A 17,354-nucleotide genomic window follows, 5' to 3' on the forward strand; every position below is an offset into this window, starting at 1 on the left:
TTGAGGGGTTCGCCTATACTCTTGCTACAGAAATGTTACAGGGGTCTGCCTATACACTTGCTACTGAAAGGTTTGAGGGGTCCACCCATACTCTTACTACAGCAATGTTTTAGGGGTCCGACTATACACTTGCTACTGAAATGTTTGAGGGTTTCGCCTATACTCTTGCTACAGAAAAGTTTCAGGGGTCCGGCTATTCACTTGCTACTGAAAGGTTTGAGAGGTTTCACCTATACTCTTGCTACAGAAATGTTTCAGAAGTCCGCTTATACTCTTCCTACAGAAATGTTTCCGGGGTTCACCTATACTCTTGCTAGTGAAAGGTTTGAGAGCTTTCACCTATACTCTTGCTACAGAAAAGTTTCAGGGGTCCACCTATACTTTTGCTACAGAAATGTTTTCAGGGTTCGCCTGTACTCTTGCTACAGGACGACCTATACTCTTGCTGCAGAAATGTTTCCGGGGTCCACCCATACTTTTGCTACTGAAATATTTCAGGGGTTCTTGCCGCAGAAAAGTTTCAGTGTTCCACCTATACTCTTGCTACAAAAAATGTTTCTGGGGCCCGCCTATACTCTCGCTACAGGAAGGTTTGAGTGGTTCGTCTATACTCTTGCTACAGAAATGTTTCAGGGGTCCACCTATACGCTTCCAACTGAAAGGTTTGAGAGGTTCACCTATGCACTTGCTACTGAAAGGCTTGAGGGGTCCGCCTATACCCTTGTTACAGAAATGTTTCCGGGGTCCGCCCATACTCTTGCTACTGAAAGGTTTGAGGGGTTTTGCCTATACTCTTGCTACAGAAAAGTTTCAGGGGTTCGCCTATACTCTTGCTACAGGAAGATTTGAGAGGTTTGCCTACACTCCTGCTGCAGAAATGTTTCCGGGGTCCGCCCATACTCTTGCTACAGCAATATTTCAGGGATCCGCCTATACACTTGCTACAGAAAAGTTTCAGGGGGACCGCCTATACTCTTCCTACAAAAAATGTTTCAGGGGTCTGCCTATATGCTTGCTACTGATTGGTTTGAGGGGTTCACCTATGCACTTCCTACTGAAAGGTTTGAGGGGTCTGCCTATACTCTTGCTACAAAAATGTTCCCGGGGTCCGCCCATACTCTTGCTACTGTAAGGTTTGAGGGGTTCGCCTATACTCTTGCTACAGCAATGCTTCAGAGGTCCGCTATACACTTGCTACTGAAAGGTTTGAGTGGTTCATCCATACTCTTGCTACAGCAATGTTTCAGGGGTCCGCCTATACTCTTGCTACAGAAATGTTACAGGGGTCCGCCTATACACTTGCTATTGAAAGGTTTGAGGGGTCTGCCTATACTCTTGCTACTGAAAGGTTTGAGGGGTTCGCCTATACACTTGCTACAGCAATGCTTCAGGGGTCTGCCTATACATCTGATACTGAAAGCTTTGAGGGGTTCACCTATACTCTTGCTTCAGAAATGTTTCCAGGGTCCGCCCATACTCTTGCTATTGAAGGGTTTGAGGGGTTCGCCTATACTCTTGCTACAGAAATGTTACAGGGGTCTGCCTATACACTTGCTACTGAAAGGTTTGAGGGGTCCACCCATACTCTTACTACACCAATGTTTTAGGGGTCCGACTATACACTTGCTACTGAAATGTTTGAGGGTTTCGCCTATACTCTTGCTACAGAAAAGTTTCAGGGGTCCGGCTATTCACTTGCTACTGAAAGGTTTGAGAGGTTTCACCTATACTCTTGCTACAGAAATGTTTCAGAAGTCCGCTTATACTCTTCCTACAGAAATGTTTCCGGGGTTCACCTATACTCTTGCTAGTGAAAGGTTTGAGAGCTTTCACCTATACTCTTGCTACAGAAAAGTTTCAGGGGTCCACCTATACTTTTGCTACAGAAATGTTTTCAGGGTTCGCCTGTACTCTTGCTACAGGACGACCTATACTCCTGCTGCAGAAATGTTTCCGGGGTCCACCCATACTTTTGCTACTGAAATATTTCAGGGGTTCTTGCCGCAGAAAAGTTTCAGTGTTCCACCTATACTCTTGCTACAAAAAATGTTTCTGGGGCCCGCCTATACTCTCGCTACAGGAAGGTTTGAGTGGTTCGTCTATACTCTTGCTACAGAAATGTTTCAGGGGTCCACCTATACGCTTCCAACTGAAAGGTTTGAGAGGTTCACCTATGCACTTGCTACTGAAAGTCTTGAGGGGTCCGCCTATACCCTTGTTACAGAAATGTTTCCGGGGTCCGCCCATACTCTTGCTACTGAAAGGTTTGAGGGGTTTTGCCTATACTCTTGCTACAGAAAAGTTTCAGGGGTTCGCCTATACTCTTGCTACAGGAAGATTTGAGAGGTTTGCCTACACTCCTGCTGCAGAAATGTTTCCGGGGTCCGCCCATACTCTTGCTACAGCAATATTTCAGGGATCCGCCTATACACTTGCTACAGAAAAGTTTCAGGGGGACCGCCTATACTCTTCCTACAAAAAATGTTTCAGGGGTCTGCCTATATGCTTGCTACTGATTGGTTTGAGGGGTTCACCTATGCACTTCCTACTGAAAGGTTTGAGGGGTCTGCCTATACTCTTGCTACAAAAATGTTCCCGGGGTCCGCCCATACTCTTGCTACTGTAAGGTTTGAGGGGTTCGCCTATACTCTTGCTACAGCAGTGCTTCAGAGGTCCGCTATACACTTGCTACTGAAAGGTTTGAGTGGTTCATCCATACTCTTGCTACAGCAATGTTTCAGGGGTCCGCCTATACTCTTGCTACAGAAATGTTACAGGGGTCCGCCTATACACTTGCTATTGAAAGGTTTGAGGGGTCTGCCTATACTCTTGCTACTGAAAGGTTTGAGGGGTTCGCCTATACACTTGCTACAGCAATGCTTCAGGGGTCTGCCTATACATCTGATACTGAAAGCTTTGAGGGGTTCACCTATACTCTTGCTTCAGAAATGTTTCCAGGGTCCGCCCATACTCTTGCTATTGAAGGGTTTGAGGGGTTCGCCTATACTCTTGCTACAGAAATGTTACAGGGGTCTGCCTATACACTTGCTACTGAAAGGTTTGAGGGGTCCACCCATACTCTTACTACACCAATGTTTTAGGGGTCCGACTATACACTTGCTACTGAAATGTTTGAGGGTTTCGCCTATACTCTTGCTACAGAAAAGTTTCAGGGGTCCGGCTATTCACTTGCTACTGAAAGGTTTGAGAGGTTTCACCTATACTCTTGCTACAGAAATGTTTCAGAAGTCCGCTTATACTCTTCCTACAGAAATGTTTCCGGGGTTCACCTATACTCTTGCTAGTGAAAGGTTTGAGAGTTTTCACCTATACTCTTGCTACAGAAAACTTTCAGTGTTTCGCCTATACTCTTGCTTTAGAAATGTTTCAGGGGTCCACCTATACACTTGCTACTGAAAGATTTGAGGGGTCCGCCTATACACTTGCTACAGAAATGTTTCTGGGGTCCACCCATACTCTTGCTACTGAAAGGTTTGAGTGGTCCGCCTATACTTTTGCTTCAGAAATGTTTCAGGGGTCCGCTGATACACTTGCTACTGAAAGGTTTGAGTGGTCCGCCTATACTCTTGCTACCAAAAAGTTTCAGTGTTTCGCCTTAACTCTTGTTTCAGAATGTTTCAGGGGTCCGCCTATACACTTGCTACTGAAAGGTTTGAGTGGTCCGCTTATACTCTTGCTACAGAAATGTTCCCGGGGTCCGCCCATACTCTTGCTACTGTAAGGTTTGAGGGGTTCGCCTATACTCTTGCTACAGCAATGCTTCAGAGGTCCGCTATACACTTGCTACTGAAAGGTTTGAGTGGTTCATCCATACTCTTGCTACAGCAATGTTTCAGGGGTCCGCCTATACTCTTGCTACAGAAATGTTCCCGGGGTCTACCTATACTCTTGCTACAGAAATGTCACAGGGGTCCGCCTATACAATTGCTACTGAAAGATTTGAGGGGTCCGCCTATACACTTGCTACAGAAATGTTTCTGGGGTCCGCCCATACTCTTGCTACTGAAAGGTTTGAGTGGTCCGCCTATACTTTTGCTTCAGAAATGTTTCAGGGGTCCGCTGATACACTTGCTACTGAAAGGTTTGAGGGGTTCGCCTATACACTTGCTACTGAAAGGTTTGAGTGGTCCGCCTATACTCTTGCTACCAAAAAGTTTCAGTGTTACGCCTTAACTCTTGTTTCAGAATGTTTCAGGGGTCCGCCTATACTCTTGCTACAGAAATGTTTCCGGGGTCCGCCCATACTCTTGATACTGATATGTTTCAGGGGTCCGCCTATACTCTTGCTACAGAAAAGTTTTAGGTGTCTGCCTATACACTTGCTACTGAAATTTTTAAAGGGTCCGCCCATACTCTTGCTACTGGAAGGTTTGAGGGGTTCACCTATACTCTTGCTACACGCAGGGGTCTGCCTATACTGTGGGTGCACAATGCTTTCCCATAGCGGTGTTCAGCTGTCCGGCACAAATACACTGAATGACTTGCAGAGAAGTGTGGGCCGAGGCCGAGGTCCTGGGCGGGGTGAATCTCTGCCATATTTGGGCACTCTCATTTCTTCATGTGCAATACTGTCTTTGGGTTTTATGGGCTCGCCTATGCTGTGGGTGCACAAAGGTTTCCCAGCGAGGGGTTCAGCTATCTGACACATACACTGAATGAATGGTGTCATATCTCATGAATTTCCCATTGCTATGTAACTCATGGCACCTTGGGTCACACAAGGCAGAGGCTGGGACCGAGCCTGACCCTGTGCCCATCCAAGTGCTTCCCACACAGAGTATTGCAGTTCCTACCTCGTTCACGGTTTCTCAGCTTATTATGCCACCTCCTCCTCCCTCTTAGGGTCTGGGGAACAGCGTTGGTCGGCATGTTTTATCTCTCGTGCTACAAATTACCAAACCTATCCGAGATACTGGATTGGAGTGTTCTCAGGAAGCGAAACGGATTTCATGAGACTTTCACAGGGTGACTGTATACCTGTGGTGGCTACTTTTGCGACACCTCCTGCTTCAAACCAAGAGACAGCAGTGTCACCCGCAGGCAGTGATTGTCCTTGGTTGCAGCTAGTGTGGTGCTTAGCTAAGATGTGCCAGCGTGTGTGCATTGCTGCTTATGGTCTGTCCCAAGTAAATTGTTAGGGGGGTGACCGCCAGGCTCTTGCCCCCAATTTGGCTTTATAGTGGTAACAGAGTGCCTCAGATGCACCCAGATGCACCTATGCATGCTGCCCCTGCCATTCCCTATCCGTTGCTGTGGTGTTTCCATGACTTTCTCATGTTTTTAGGTGTTTCACACAACCTCTCCTATGCGGAGCATTGTGGTACAAATATAATTGGCTATTTGTAGCCCTCCAATGCAGGCCTATATAAATCGCTATTTATGTTTCTTTATCCTCCATTTTGTATCTTAAATGTGATATGCTATGAACACTTCTGTGGACTTTAAACCTGTTTGGTGTAGGAAGCTTTGATGTAACTGTGAAATGTGACTTGTTAATTCTTTGTATAAGCTAGAGGTCTAACATGTATATTGGTATTAGTTATACAGAACGATGCTAATTGCATTAACTACAATTCGGTTTGTAAAGGTTTGTTTGAACTCTGTTCCCATACATTGTATCACCATGAATTTGTTGAGTCTTGATAATCCTGTGATACCATCATCATTGTCTAGGGAATTGAGTTTTGTTGATTCTGAACCTTTGATCAATCAAGTTGGCTACTTCAGAATATGGAAGATGACTCAGCAAGTTATAGTGTATAAAATAGGATACAAATCGTAATGCATTAGAAGCATGGTGTACCTGTAAGGTGAAGACGATCTTTTACAGTGTTGGTCCATAAAAACTGTCTGCTTTTCACTGTGGCTTCTCCAGTGAAAAGATGAACTCCAGGCAGAAGTGCTTAAAGTTGTAAGTATGTCTTGTAAGTCTTTAGGTAATAAAACATAAACACACTTTACAATACAACTTTTATGTAAATTTGTTTTAATATTATCATTTATTCATTTGTATTAATAAATTTTGTTGTATCAACCCACTTGCCCTTCTTTAAAGCCATATCCGAACTTGTTATTTGCCAGTTGGCAAAACAAGCATCGGTCAGCTTGAAAAATGCTCAAGTTGACTTCAATGGGGTTCGTTACTCGAAACGAGCTCTTGAGCATTACGAAAAGTTCGACTCGAGTAACAAGCACCTGAGCATTTTGGTCCTCGCTCATCTCTAAATGTGACTCAACTCTGTATTATAACTCGTATAGCCATCAGGAGGTCTATATATCACATATAATCTGTCCCTATACAGTCCTGTATCCAACTCTTATATGTACATACCACTAAGTATTGTGGAAGTGATGTAGAGTTTACTATCTACAACTTTCAGTAAAAATGGTGACAGGCTTGACATTGTTCTTACATCAAAAATATCCTGTGCTTCAGATAAAGGGGGATCAGGATGTTTTTGGATGTTCTTTTTCTAAAAGCTGCTCAGTATGCAGAACAAACATGGAAAAAGATATACTCTCCTCCCTTGTCGCTAACTCTTCTGCTGGCACTTAGTGTATGCTAGTCTTCACTTTGGGGTGTAAGAAGCTCACTGACACCAGGACCATGTGACTGCTGCATATCACTGCTGTTGCAGGAGCCATTCTGCAGTTTGTTAGAAAGCACTGTATACTGAATAAGCTGATTTTAGCCACCATAACCTGTGATGACAGGGATCACATGACCAGGGGCTGATCACTGTATTCAGGAGTCTGGTGAGCTGGTGATGTCTGGAAATCAGCATGCACATACCAAAGCTGTGTGTGTAAATCAGGATGCATGTAGTAGAGCTGTGTGTGTAATGTGTGTGAATCAGGATGCATGTAGCAGAGCTGTGTGTATAATATGCTGTATGTGTAATGTGTGGGGTCAGGATGGATTTAGCAGAGCTTTGTGTGTTATGTGTTGTGTGCGTAATGTGTAGGGTCAGGGTGGATGTAGTAGAGCTGTGTGTGTAATGTGTGGGGTCAGGGTGGATGTAGTAGAGCTGTGTGTGTAATGTGCTGTGTGTTTAATGTGTGGGGTTAGGGTGGATGTAGTAGAGCTGTGTGTGTAATGTGCTGTGTGTTTTAATGTGTGGGGTCAGGGTGGATGTAGTAGAGCTGTGTGTGTAATGTGCTGTGTGTTTAATGTGTGTGGTCAGGGTGGATGTAGTAGAGCTGTGTGTGTAATGTGCTGTCTGTGTCATGTGTAGGAATCAGGAAGGATGTAGTAGAGGTGTGTATGTAATGTGCTGTGGTTGTAATGTGTGGGCTCAGGATGGATGTAGCAGAGCTGTGTGTGTAATGTGTGGGAATCAAGATGGATGCAGTAGAGCTATGTGTGTATTGTGTGGGGATCATAATGCACGTACCATGTAGCACAGCTGTGTGTGTAATGTGCTGTGTGTTTGTGTGGGGGTCAGATTGGATGTAGTAGAGCTGTGTGTGTAATGTGTGGAATCATAATAAATGTATAGTGTAACAGCTCAGTGTGTATTGTGTGGGGATCATAATGCATGTACCATGTAGCACAGCTGTGTGTGTAATGTGCTGTGTGTGTCATGTGGGGGGTCAGGATGGATGTAGCAGGGTTGTTCGTGTGTAATGTGCTGTGTATGTAATGTGAGGAGTGAGCATGCATGCTCCATTTCTCTGTATACTGTATCATACCCAATACATTGCATATAGACAGTGTTTCCGTTCTGTTCAGAGCAGGGAATGAAAAAAAAAAAAAAGAAAAATCACACTGCGCATGTGTTTCTCTGTGGGCAGAGCATATGTGCTGTAATGTGTAAAACGAGGTGGGAGACTCGCAGCACTTTGCGCGCACAACCGTGGGCATGAGCCCTTACTCCTGTTCTAGACTCCTGGCTGATACATTATGACAAACTGCTGCTGTGTGAGACAGACAAGGTGACACGAGCGTGTGTATCTTCATGTTGGCCACACGCCAGTGAAAATCTAATTCCAAAATTAATTAGCCTTTTCTCATCCAGCCACATGGGCGTATTGCGTAAAAAATACGCTGCCGTGCAGAATTTTGTAGATGGGCAAAATGACGACTACTAGCTGAAATAGCTTAGAGCCAGCTGTTTTCATTTCCAAGCAGCAGATGCAGGTAACCCTCCCCCTTCCCTTTTTTTTCAGCTCCCATAGGAATATATGGGAGCCTGCAGCGTTTTTTGTCAAAAGATAGGTCAAGACCTTTCTTTTAATGCCGCAAGAAAAATTGTCGACCGAAAAGAGTTGTCGATTTGATGGTTTTATGGCGCAATATTTTTCACGTGCCTATAAATCACCCATGTGAATGAATGTATTGGAATCCAATGCTTTACATGGTAGAAATTTTCAGCTGACATTTTATCGGGGCTAAATAGTTGCGATAAAATGCTGGTGTGAAAGAAGACTCTGAATATCAATGTTTTTATTTACTTACAGCAAGCAGAGTTCTTGAAAGCAGAGAGGAAACACAGAACTTAGTAGGAAGTTGCACAAACTTAATTTCCTTAAGGGCTTATTCACATGAGTGTATATTGGCTGCCATTTTCACGTCCGGCTGATTTATGTTTCCATCTGATGCACAGGCTCGGTGTATATGCCGTCAGTAGGGGAGACAGTTTAGCTCTGCTAAGCTGTCTCCCCCTTCCCTCCCCCTTGCCGGCTCACCTCCTCTCTCCTCACCTTCGGCTGTTTGCCAAGCTAAGTTTCCCCTCCCCGCCTCTTGTCCGCAGCCAGCAATGAGAGGGTGCGGGGTGGGGTGGAGCGTAGATCCACCACTGCCCCGCCCCCTTCCATTGCAAACAGTGGCAAGGGGCAGACAGGAGAGGGGGGGGGGAGTTTAGCAGTCCCGCTGCTTAACTCCCTCCCACCTCCCTTCTCCGACTGCTGTCAATGACTCCAATAGGAGTTAATGGCGGCAGACGTTGTCTGGGCAGGAAGATAGCTTTTATGTCACGGGAATACGTCTGTGTGATCTGATGCCTTGGAATCCAATGTATCAGATGGTGGCATATATCAGCCAGCTCTGATAACGCTGGCCGATATACGCTTGTGTGAATAAGCCCTAAGACTGACAACCACTTGTAGATCCGTGTAGATACCGGCGGATACTTTCTCATCTTAGATTCAGTTATTTGCTGTGTTTGGCTTCTTGCAGATTCTTCTGTTCGGGTTATAGAAGAAAAATTTGATCATGTCCTCGGCCAACATTTTTCCTAGGTCCTTGAGTAGGGAGGCTGTGGCTCTAGATGTATCCATTTCACATACAAGTCCACTCTCACACGGGCAGTACTTATAGAGCTCACCAAATGGCTGAAAGGAGAGATGATAGGGTTAATGAAGAGACTCATGACTCCTAGCCATCTGCCACTAACATGTAAGATCAGCGGTGGGAGACGCAGCGTGAGGTCGGGGGTCTCATTACTGAGAACCTCATGTCTGATGCTACACATCCAGTGTGATGTTATTCTGTGAATACTGATGTCACTGTGGGGCGTTTTACATCAGTTTTTGTGTATTTAACGCACAAGTGTCATCTGATTGCAATCCGTTTTTTTTTTGTTTTTTTTTTAAACAATTTCTTTTTATTGAAATAATGGTATAACAATGCCGGATATAAGGACATGCATATTAGCCACGCAGGGCCAGTTTGAGAATAACCATTCAGTTACAGACATCAGAATAAATATAACGCTTCTGTCATTTATAGCATACTTCCGGCCAGGTAACGGGGAGGACAATCAGGGGTATAGGCGGGGGGGGGGGGGGGGGGTGAGGGTGCGAAGTGTAACAAGAAACACCCCTAGGGGAACCGGGTATGATCAGGTGGGGTAGATTTAGGAAAAACAATTAGGGAAAACAATTTGGGAGAACAAACAGCAAGATGTTGTCTTTATATTGTGATGTGAACATAGGCAGATCCTTTATTTTAGGTTGCGGCGAAATCTGGATTGTCCTGAAAGCAAATCCATGGGGTCCAAAGGGCCGTGAAGTCGTCCCTGGTGTTGGCCTCCCACGCCAGGATCTCCTCAAACCGAAAGATTTGCGCTATCCTGTCTAACCACTGGCGGATTTGTGGAATCTCCTTCTCTTTCCAGAAGAGGGGTATCAGGAGTTTAGCTGCCATTAAAAGGATTGTAGGCAAACTTTTTTTTGAGGGTTTGAAATGGTTTGTGGGGAGCCAGATAAGTATCTCCTCCGGTCTAAAGGAGTAAGAGTTATGGCATATTTTGTTGATAATGTTGGTGACTGACCGCCAGTAGGGCTTAATTTTTGAACATTCCCACCAGATATGGAGGGCTGTCCCTTTTTCTTCCTCACATCTCCAGCAGACGTCTGTAGATGTCGGGTTCGTTTTGGAAGTTGTGACCGGGGTTCTATACCACCTGGTCAACAGCTTGTAAGAGTTTTCCTGTGTGCGAACGCATTTTGAGAACCCGTGGGAATTCCTCAGGACTTTTAGGGTATTTTCTCGACTGAGAGTAAGTCCCAGTTCTCTTTCCCATTCCCTCAAAAACCAGGGCCTTTCTGAGGCTTTTTGCAACAGAAGTCCTTTATAAAGATGTGTAACCAACTTTTTTGGTCGAGAGGGTAGGGAAGTATATGTCTCAAACCATGTCGGGTCCCTCGAGTTCTCAAGGTGGGTGGCTTGGAACTGTCTCAGTGAGCGATATAGAGTAGCCCTTTCCAAGAAGTTGCGCGGCGGTTGTGGGAGCCAGCTGTCTAGCTGCATCGGGTCTGTCAAAGTGGGGCCCTTAAGAATATCGTAAATTGTGGTGGATTGGAGTTTATCCCATATTCCTTCACTTCCCCGTGGTTTATTGGCTAGGATAGAGGGTATTATGGAAGCTGGTGTCATGGGGGGGGGGGGGGGGACTTTGCACTTGTCACTCCCATCCGTGCATGTTTCAGTATCTTGATGGTGCATTTTGTGATAGGGTTAAGGTGCACATGTTTATCTTGTGTGAGACCATTAACCCAGAGCAGACCTTGGTTATCCTTCCCAAGTATTGTCCTTTCCATACAAAGTGTTGGGGAGGCAATTGTGTTATCTATTAAGAGGATCCATCTGGCGATGTGAATCGCCTTGTGGTATAGCTGGAGGTCTGGGAGTCCCGTACCTCCTTGGGGGCGCTTTTGGCTCAGGAATGAAAAGGCCAGTCTCGGATTATGCCCTCCCGAGATATAGTCACGGAACAATTTGTGCATTTGTGAGAAGAAGGTAGCGCGTAGGTCGATTGGCACCGAGTGCAATATATAAATAATGGGCGGGAGGATATATGTAGAAATAAGGTTTTTCCTACCTAGCCAGGAAATAAGTGGTATTTTTAGTTGGTCGAGCTGGTTCTTCACTTTTTTAATCAACGGGGTGTAGTTTGTGTCATATAGGAGGGAGGGGTTCGCCGTCAGGGTGATGCCTAGGTATTTAATTTTTGATGTGGGCCATTTGAACGCAAACTGTTCCCTCAGGTTGCTAACTGTGCGGGGAGGGGCCGTTGTATTTAGTATCTCCGACTTGTCATAATTGATTTTTAAATTGGACAACCTACCAAAATGTTCAAACGTCTCTACAAGCGCTGGCAGGGCCCTCCTGGGATTGGTGGCCATCACCAGGAGATCATCAGCGTAGGCTGCGGTGGTGTGGGTGGCCTCTCCTATTTGGAGGCCCTCAATATCTGGGTTCTGTCTGATATCTTGGAGTAACGTCTCCATCACTATGATGAAGAGAGTGGGCGATAATGGGCAGCCTTGCCTAGTGCCGATCTTGATGGGAAAGGGTTTGGATAACGTGCCATTGACCTGGACTCTCGCCGTCGGCTCAGAGTAGAGGGTGAAAATAGCTTTTATGAACGGCAGGGGGAATCCAAATCTAGACAGGGTGCTGTTGATGAAATTCCAGCTTACCCTGTCGAAGGCCTTCTCAGCATCTGTGGAGATTAGGATCAGTGGGCGTTTATTGTGTTTCGCGTAGTGGATAGCCTGAATTATTCGGGTTGTGTTAAATTTCCCCTCCCTACCTGGCACAAAACCTACCTGGTCTGGGCTTATCAATTTAGTCAGTAGGGGGGCCATCCTATGGGCGAGCAATTTCGCCCAAAGTTTAATATCTACATTCAGTAGGGAGATGGGGCGGTGATTTCCACAGGATTCTGGGTCCTTGCCCTCTTTGGGGATAAGCAATATGTAAGCCTCTTGGGCTTGCTTGGGTAGTACTGAGCCTGAGAGAAGGGAATTGCAGAGTTTGGTCAGTTGTGGGACAAGTATGTTGGCAAACTTTTTGTAGTAAGCAATGGGGAGCCCATCCGGGCCCGGGCTTTTCCCGTTCGGGATGGAGGTTAGGACTTCGGCTACTTCATTCTCCGTCGCTGGGTCTAAGAGCGAGGAGGCCTCTTCCTCAGTCAGTCCAGGTAATTTTAAATTATTTAGGAAGTTGTGCACGGTGTCCTGTTGGGCCCCGGTGTCCCTCTCTAGATTATATAAGGTGGTGTAGAATTTTTCAAATTCCGCAGCCACCTCTTCTGTAGATGTTACTGTGGCTCCCGTCGTTGTCTTGACCTGGGAAACAAAGTGTTTCTCTCGTTGTTTTTGGGTTAATCTTGTCATCGTTTTAGAACCTCTGTCGCCATGTATATATATCTTATATTTGGAGGTAAATAAAGTTTTAGCTGCTTTGACGTTTAAGGTGTTTTTCAACTTGTCCCTCAGGTCTTTAAGCTCTTTTAGTGTGTCGTTATTGGGGCCTTCTTTATGCTGTGCCTCCTTATCTGAGATTTGGGTGAGTAGGGTATTGACCTCCTCCTCCCTCCGCCGCTTGACTCTGGTGCCCAGGGATATCAGCTCCCCCCTAATGTAAGCTTTATGTGCCTCCCAGATGAAGGGAACCGGTACCTCCGGGGAGTCATTAATCCGGAAGAATTCCTCCAGTTTCTCTGAGATACTCGTAACATTGTCCCCTCCACTGATCAGTGTGCAATTGAGGCACCAATTCCATTCTCTCCTCGGGAGACTATCCACAATCAGAGAGAGAAAGATAGGGGCATGATCTGATATGGTGATGGGGCCAATATCCGCTGAGGTAATCGCGTGCAAAAATCTGCCTGAGACCAACAAGTAGTCAATTCTGTGGTAGGTTGCATGTATGTGAGAGAAGTAGGTATATTCCCTGAGCCCGGGGTTCCTCAGCCTCCACGCGTCGCGCAGATTTGATTCAGCTAGTAGGCTTCTCAGTCTGCGGGTCAGCGTCTTGGGTGTCTGTGTAGCGCCCGAGGTGGTGTCTATCGTATGGTCTAATGCTATGTTAAAGTCACCTCCAACTATTTCCAAGCCTTCGGCAAATTCTTTGAATTTAGAAATAGTGCGTATTAGCCACTGGGCCTGATTTTTGTTTGGGGCGTATAGGTTAGCGAGAGAGATCACTCTGTGTGCCACTGTGCCTTTCAGGAATATGAATCTGCCGGCCGGGTCTGATTCAGACTTGGTGAGAATAAAAGGGATATTTTTGCTGATCGCGACGGAGACCCCCCTTGAGGCTGAGGAATGCGTGCTGTGGAACCATTGATTATAGTTATGGGTTGGGAGTTTGGGTATGCGATTGTGACGGAAGTGAGTTTCCTGTAGGAACATCACGTCCGGGCTATGTTTTTTGGTAAGGATAAATGTTTGTGCTCTCTTCTGGGGATTGTTCCAGCCTCTGACATTAAATGAGACAATTTTAACTTCCGCCATTATTCGACCATAGGGGAACTATTTTCTGTAGGGGGTCTGTCTTTTTCACATCTAAGATTTTGCTAACCATCTTGCTGTTCCAACTGGGGGTAAAAACATACTCCACGTGAAGTGGGAAAAAGAGGAAATTTGTTAGGCACGAGGTGGGGGGAGGGCCATTCCCAAAGGGACCCTGAACCTGTTCCTCACTCAGGGTCAAGGGAGGGGCGTTAGCCCCATGGCATCTCCTAGCCCTCGCGTACTTGGGGGGTGGGTGGACACGCACCTTGTCGGTTTGGTGCGACCCCCGGTAACCACATAAACCTAAATTGATCAAAATTTTTTTTTCCTTTTTTTAAACATTTTCAAACCGTAAGTTTTGTTAAGTTATGAAACTAGCAAACATTATAGACTGGACACAGATCCGCACACTTTGGAAGAAAAAATACAGTGTGCATTTACATCACATTAAACATTAAACAAACTGTGTAGGTCTAGGCCATGCAACGGACGCGCGGGGTGCCGGCAGAACCAGGCAGCGGTGTCTAATCAGCTGACTAGCAATATGTAAGGGGAGAGCAGGAGGGAGCAGAGGGGGGGGGGGGGAGTCCCCTCCCCCCACCCCCCCAGCGCAGCCCCCATCCCCAGCGCCCGTCCCACGCCCAGACCCCCGCATATTCACCGTGAACCGGTTAGTTGCCTCCTCCTTCACTCCTGCATCCCGGCCCCTCCGACCTCCTCGATAGATCTGTCTGTTATCTTGTTTAGCTGGTGGAAGAGAAAAGAAGGGAGGGAGGGGGGGAGAGAACGAAAGAGATATCGTTCCGAGTCATTTGAAGAAAGGAAGGTGGGCCGTCCTCAGGCCTCCGCCTGCTGTTTTTTCTTTTGCCTAGGAGTTTTCGGAGGCTTGTTAATCGTCCATTGCTCGGAAGCCTTCAATTGGGGCAAACGTGCTTTAGGTTGGAATGGCAGCCAGGATGGAATTGCAATAGGTGTTATTCCAAGCTTTTCCCACGCCTTCTCGAGGTCGCTTGGTGATCTGATGGTAATCTGCTGTCCATCTTTAAAGGTCGCAAGACCAAACGGGAAAAGCCATCTGATCGGGAGTTTTTTAATGCGTAGGGCTTCCGTCAGGGGTTTAAGTAAGCGTCTTTTAGCCAGGGTGCTGGGGGCGATATCCTGAAAAATAAGGATTTTATGGTCTTCAAAGAAGATCTCACTTGTTTCTCTGGCCTTATGCAGTATTGCTGAGGTGTCCACGAAGCTCAGGAGGCCGCAGACGACGTCCCTTGGTTCAGTAGCCATTGGTTTGAGTCTCAGAGCTCTATGTATCCGCTCAATCACGATTTTACCAGTTCTATCTTCGCCTAGCAGGGACTGAAATATTTGCATAGCAGTCGAGTTTAGTGCTTCTGTGGCTATTGATTCTGGCAGACCCCTAAAACGGATATTTTTCCTGCGGCTCCTGTTCTCCTGGTCCTCAATAAGGAGCATCGCATGGTTCAATTGGTCTTGCTGTTCTGTTAGGGCGTCTTGGAGGGCTGTGTTATGTTGCATCAGTTCTTGTTGTGCATTCTCCAAGTCCTCCACCCTGTGGCCAATTTGTTTCACCTCAGATTTTATGTCCGCCAACTCTTTCATTACCGGAGAGATTGTCTGACTCAGGATTTCTTTAAGGAAAGATCGTGAGATCGGTTCCCTGTCCATGTCCTCATTGTGGTCCGGAGTAATAGAGGTGCTTTCTATGTCTGAGTCCTCTCTGTGTTGGCCAGTAGCGCCTTCTTGTGGAGCTCTCTGTCGCCGTGCCGCCGGAGAGCTGTGCTTTTTCTTAAGGAATTTATCCATCTTTGCTTGGCTTTTGTCAACCCTGGGCGCCTCCGCGTGCTCCCTACTTTTATCTCTCCCAATTTTCACCATAGCGCGACCTCAGATTAGAATACTGTATTATTCGTTTGCGCGGCGGTCCGACCAGCTCGGTTTGAAGTGGTTACATGGGTCCCGGGGGTCTTTCTTTACATGGCGAACATTAACTGCCCATCTTGTCCGGTTCGGGCGTTCTACTCGACTGCACCTCGATGCTTAGGGAGGAACACCTCTCTGTGTCTGGCGGCGTCCGCTGTTCGGGAGGGGCAAGTGGGAGGCAACGTTCACGTTTCAATGCAAGTCCGGCAGAGATTCTCCCAGGGGGGGGGGGAATATGGCGGTTGTCCGCTCAGGTGTCCACTCTCTGGTGCCGTCCCGTTGCCCTCTGTTAGTAACTTTGATGCTGTTACCCTGCAGGTGTGTAGGCTGTGGGCTGCCTGCCAGTGGGGTTTCAGTCCCACTTTGTGCAGTTGATCCTGCCAGGGACTTCTGCGTGGGGTTCGGCGGCTCAGTGTGGCGATCTTCCTGTCCCTTGCTCTGTCCCCCACATTAATGCTTTTGGCCCTTCGGGGTGTTGGTGGTTGCAAGGGGGGAGGGAGTGAGCAATGGCTGCTGACCACGTCTCTGTGTCCCCGTTCCTCCGGCCGACAGCTCCGTGAGGTGAGGTGGATGGGGGGGTGGGGGGGGGAGGACGTGTTCTGCTTCTGCAGGAGCTCCCTCCTGCTCTGATGTCAAGGGGTGCTGTGGGCCTACTCACTGATGCAGGCCTGCCGCTGCCTCCTCTGCCCGTTCCCCAGCGCAGTCCAGGCCTCCAGCAGCTGCTCCTCCACTCTCACCGCTTTCCCGCTGCGTTTTTTTCTCCTTCTTCCGCGGCCGGCCTTCACTTCCGGTCGGCCGCGAGTATTAATTTAGTCCCAGGCTTCAGCCGGGCCTGTAGGCCGCAAAATCGCAGCACCAGCTAGAGACCCGCGGAAGGTCTCTAATTGAAGCTTGGGGTCCGGTGGTGTCAGCGGTGCCGTTATCGGCGGCGTAGGTGCCTGTGTTCGGGCTAGAAAGCCGACGGCGCGGTCCTGCTGCCTGGAGCTCAGGTAAATGCGTGTGCTCCGGCTGCCGGTTAGCCACGCCCCCTGCAATCCGCTTTTCACATGGCTGAAAAAACAATGCGAGGTGACCCAACTGGTAGAATTTAAACCTCCCATTGAATTCAACGAGTGTTGAAAAAACAAGCACAGAACTCACTCCCCGCCATGCAAGAGCATTGTAAGAGAATCCCACCAGAGCCGGACGTGCCGCAACTATTGTTCATAAGCACCATCGGTCTGGGTCAGAAACTGCACATATAAGTGAACCCAGTGGCTGTAAGAGTCTGGGAAAAATGCCCCATTATCACTGTGTGTTTGCGCGGGGTCCATGCGTTTTTGATGCATGTGTATATTTTTTGCATCCGTATTTACTGCGTTTTTCAGACGTGTAAAAAAAAAAAAAAAAACAAGGAGCAACCCCCCCCTCCCCCCCCCCCCCACACACACACACACTGTCTCCTGGCAACATGTATAAAAAGCAGTGAATGCATGATCCCACTGACTACAATTAATGATTTTACACTTCTGAATCCACCAATGCAAATCAATGGGATTGTATGCTGTCCGTTGAAAATACAGCTGCAATAGGGATAGATAATACGCCCCTTTGAATTGTTCTAATGGGTCCAAGTCTTGTCCAAATTCTGTCAGTTTTTAAACTGG

General features: G+C 47.0%; 1 protein-coding gene across 2 annotated transcripts in view; it reads right to left on the reverse strand.

Annotated features, from left to right (window-relative positions):
• Window positions 1-8,450: 8,450 nt before the first annotated feature.
• The window catches only part of LOC136614463 (leucine-rich colipase-like protein 1), a 168,840-nt gene continuing 159,936 nt past the window's right edge, over window positions 8,451-17,354 (reverse strand). For both annotated transcript variants that reach the window (XM_066594115.1, XM_066594114.1), the window contains one exon: window positions 8,451-9,354. In XM_066594115.1, coding sequence (XP_066450212.1) covers window positions 9,169-9,354 — 186 coding nt within the window. In that variant the 3' untranslated portion in view covers window positions 8,451-9,168. The remainder of the gene's footprint in view (window positions 9,355-17,354) is intronic.

This window comes from Eleutherodactylus coqui, chromosome 1 (genome assembly GCF_035609145.1).
Source record: "Eleutherodactylus coqui strain aEleCoq1 chromosome 1, aEleCoq1.hap1, whole genome shotgun sequence".
Lineage (NCBI taxonomy): Eukaryota > Metazoa > Chordata > Amphibia > Anura > Eleutherodactylidae > Eleutherodactylus > Eleutherodactylus coqui.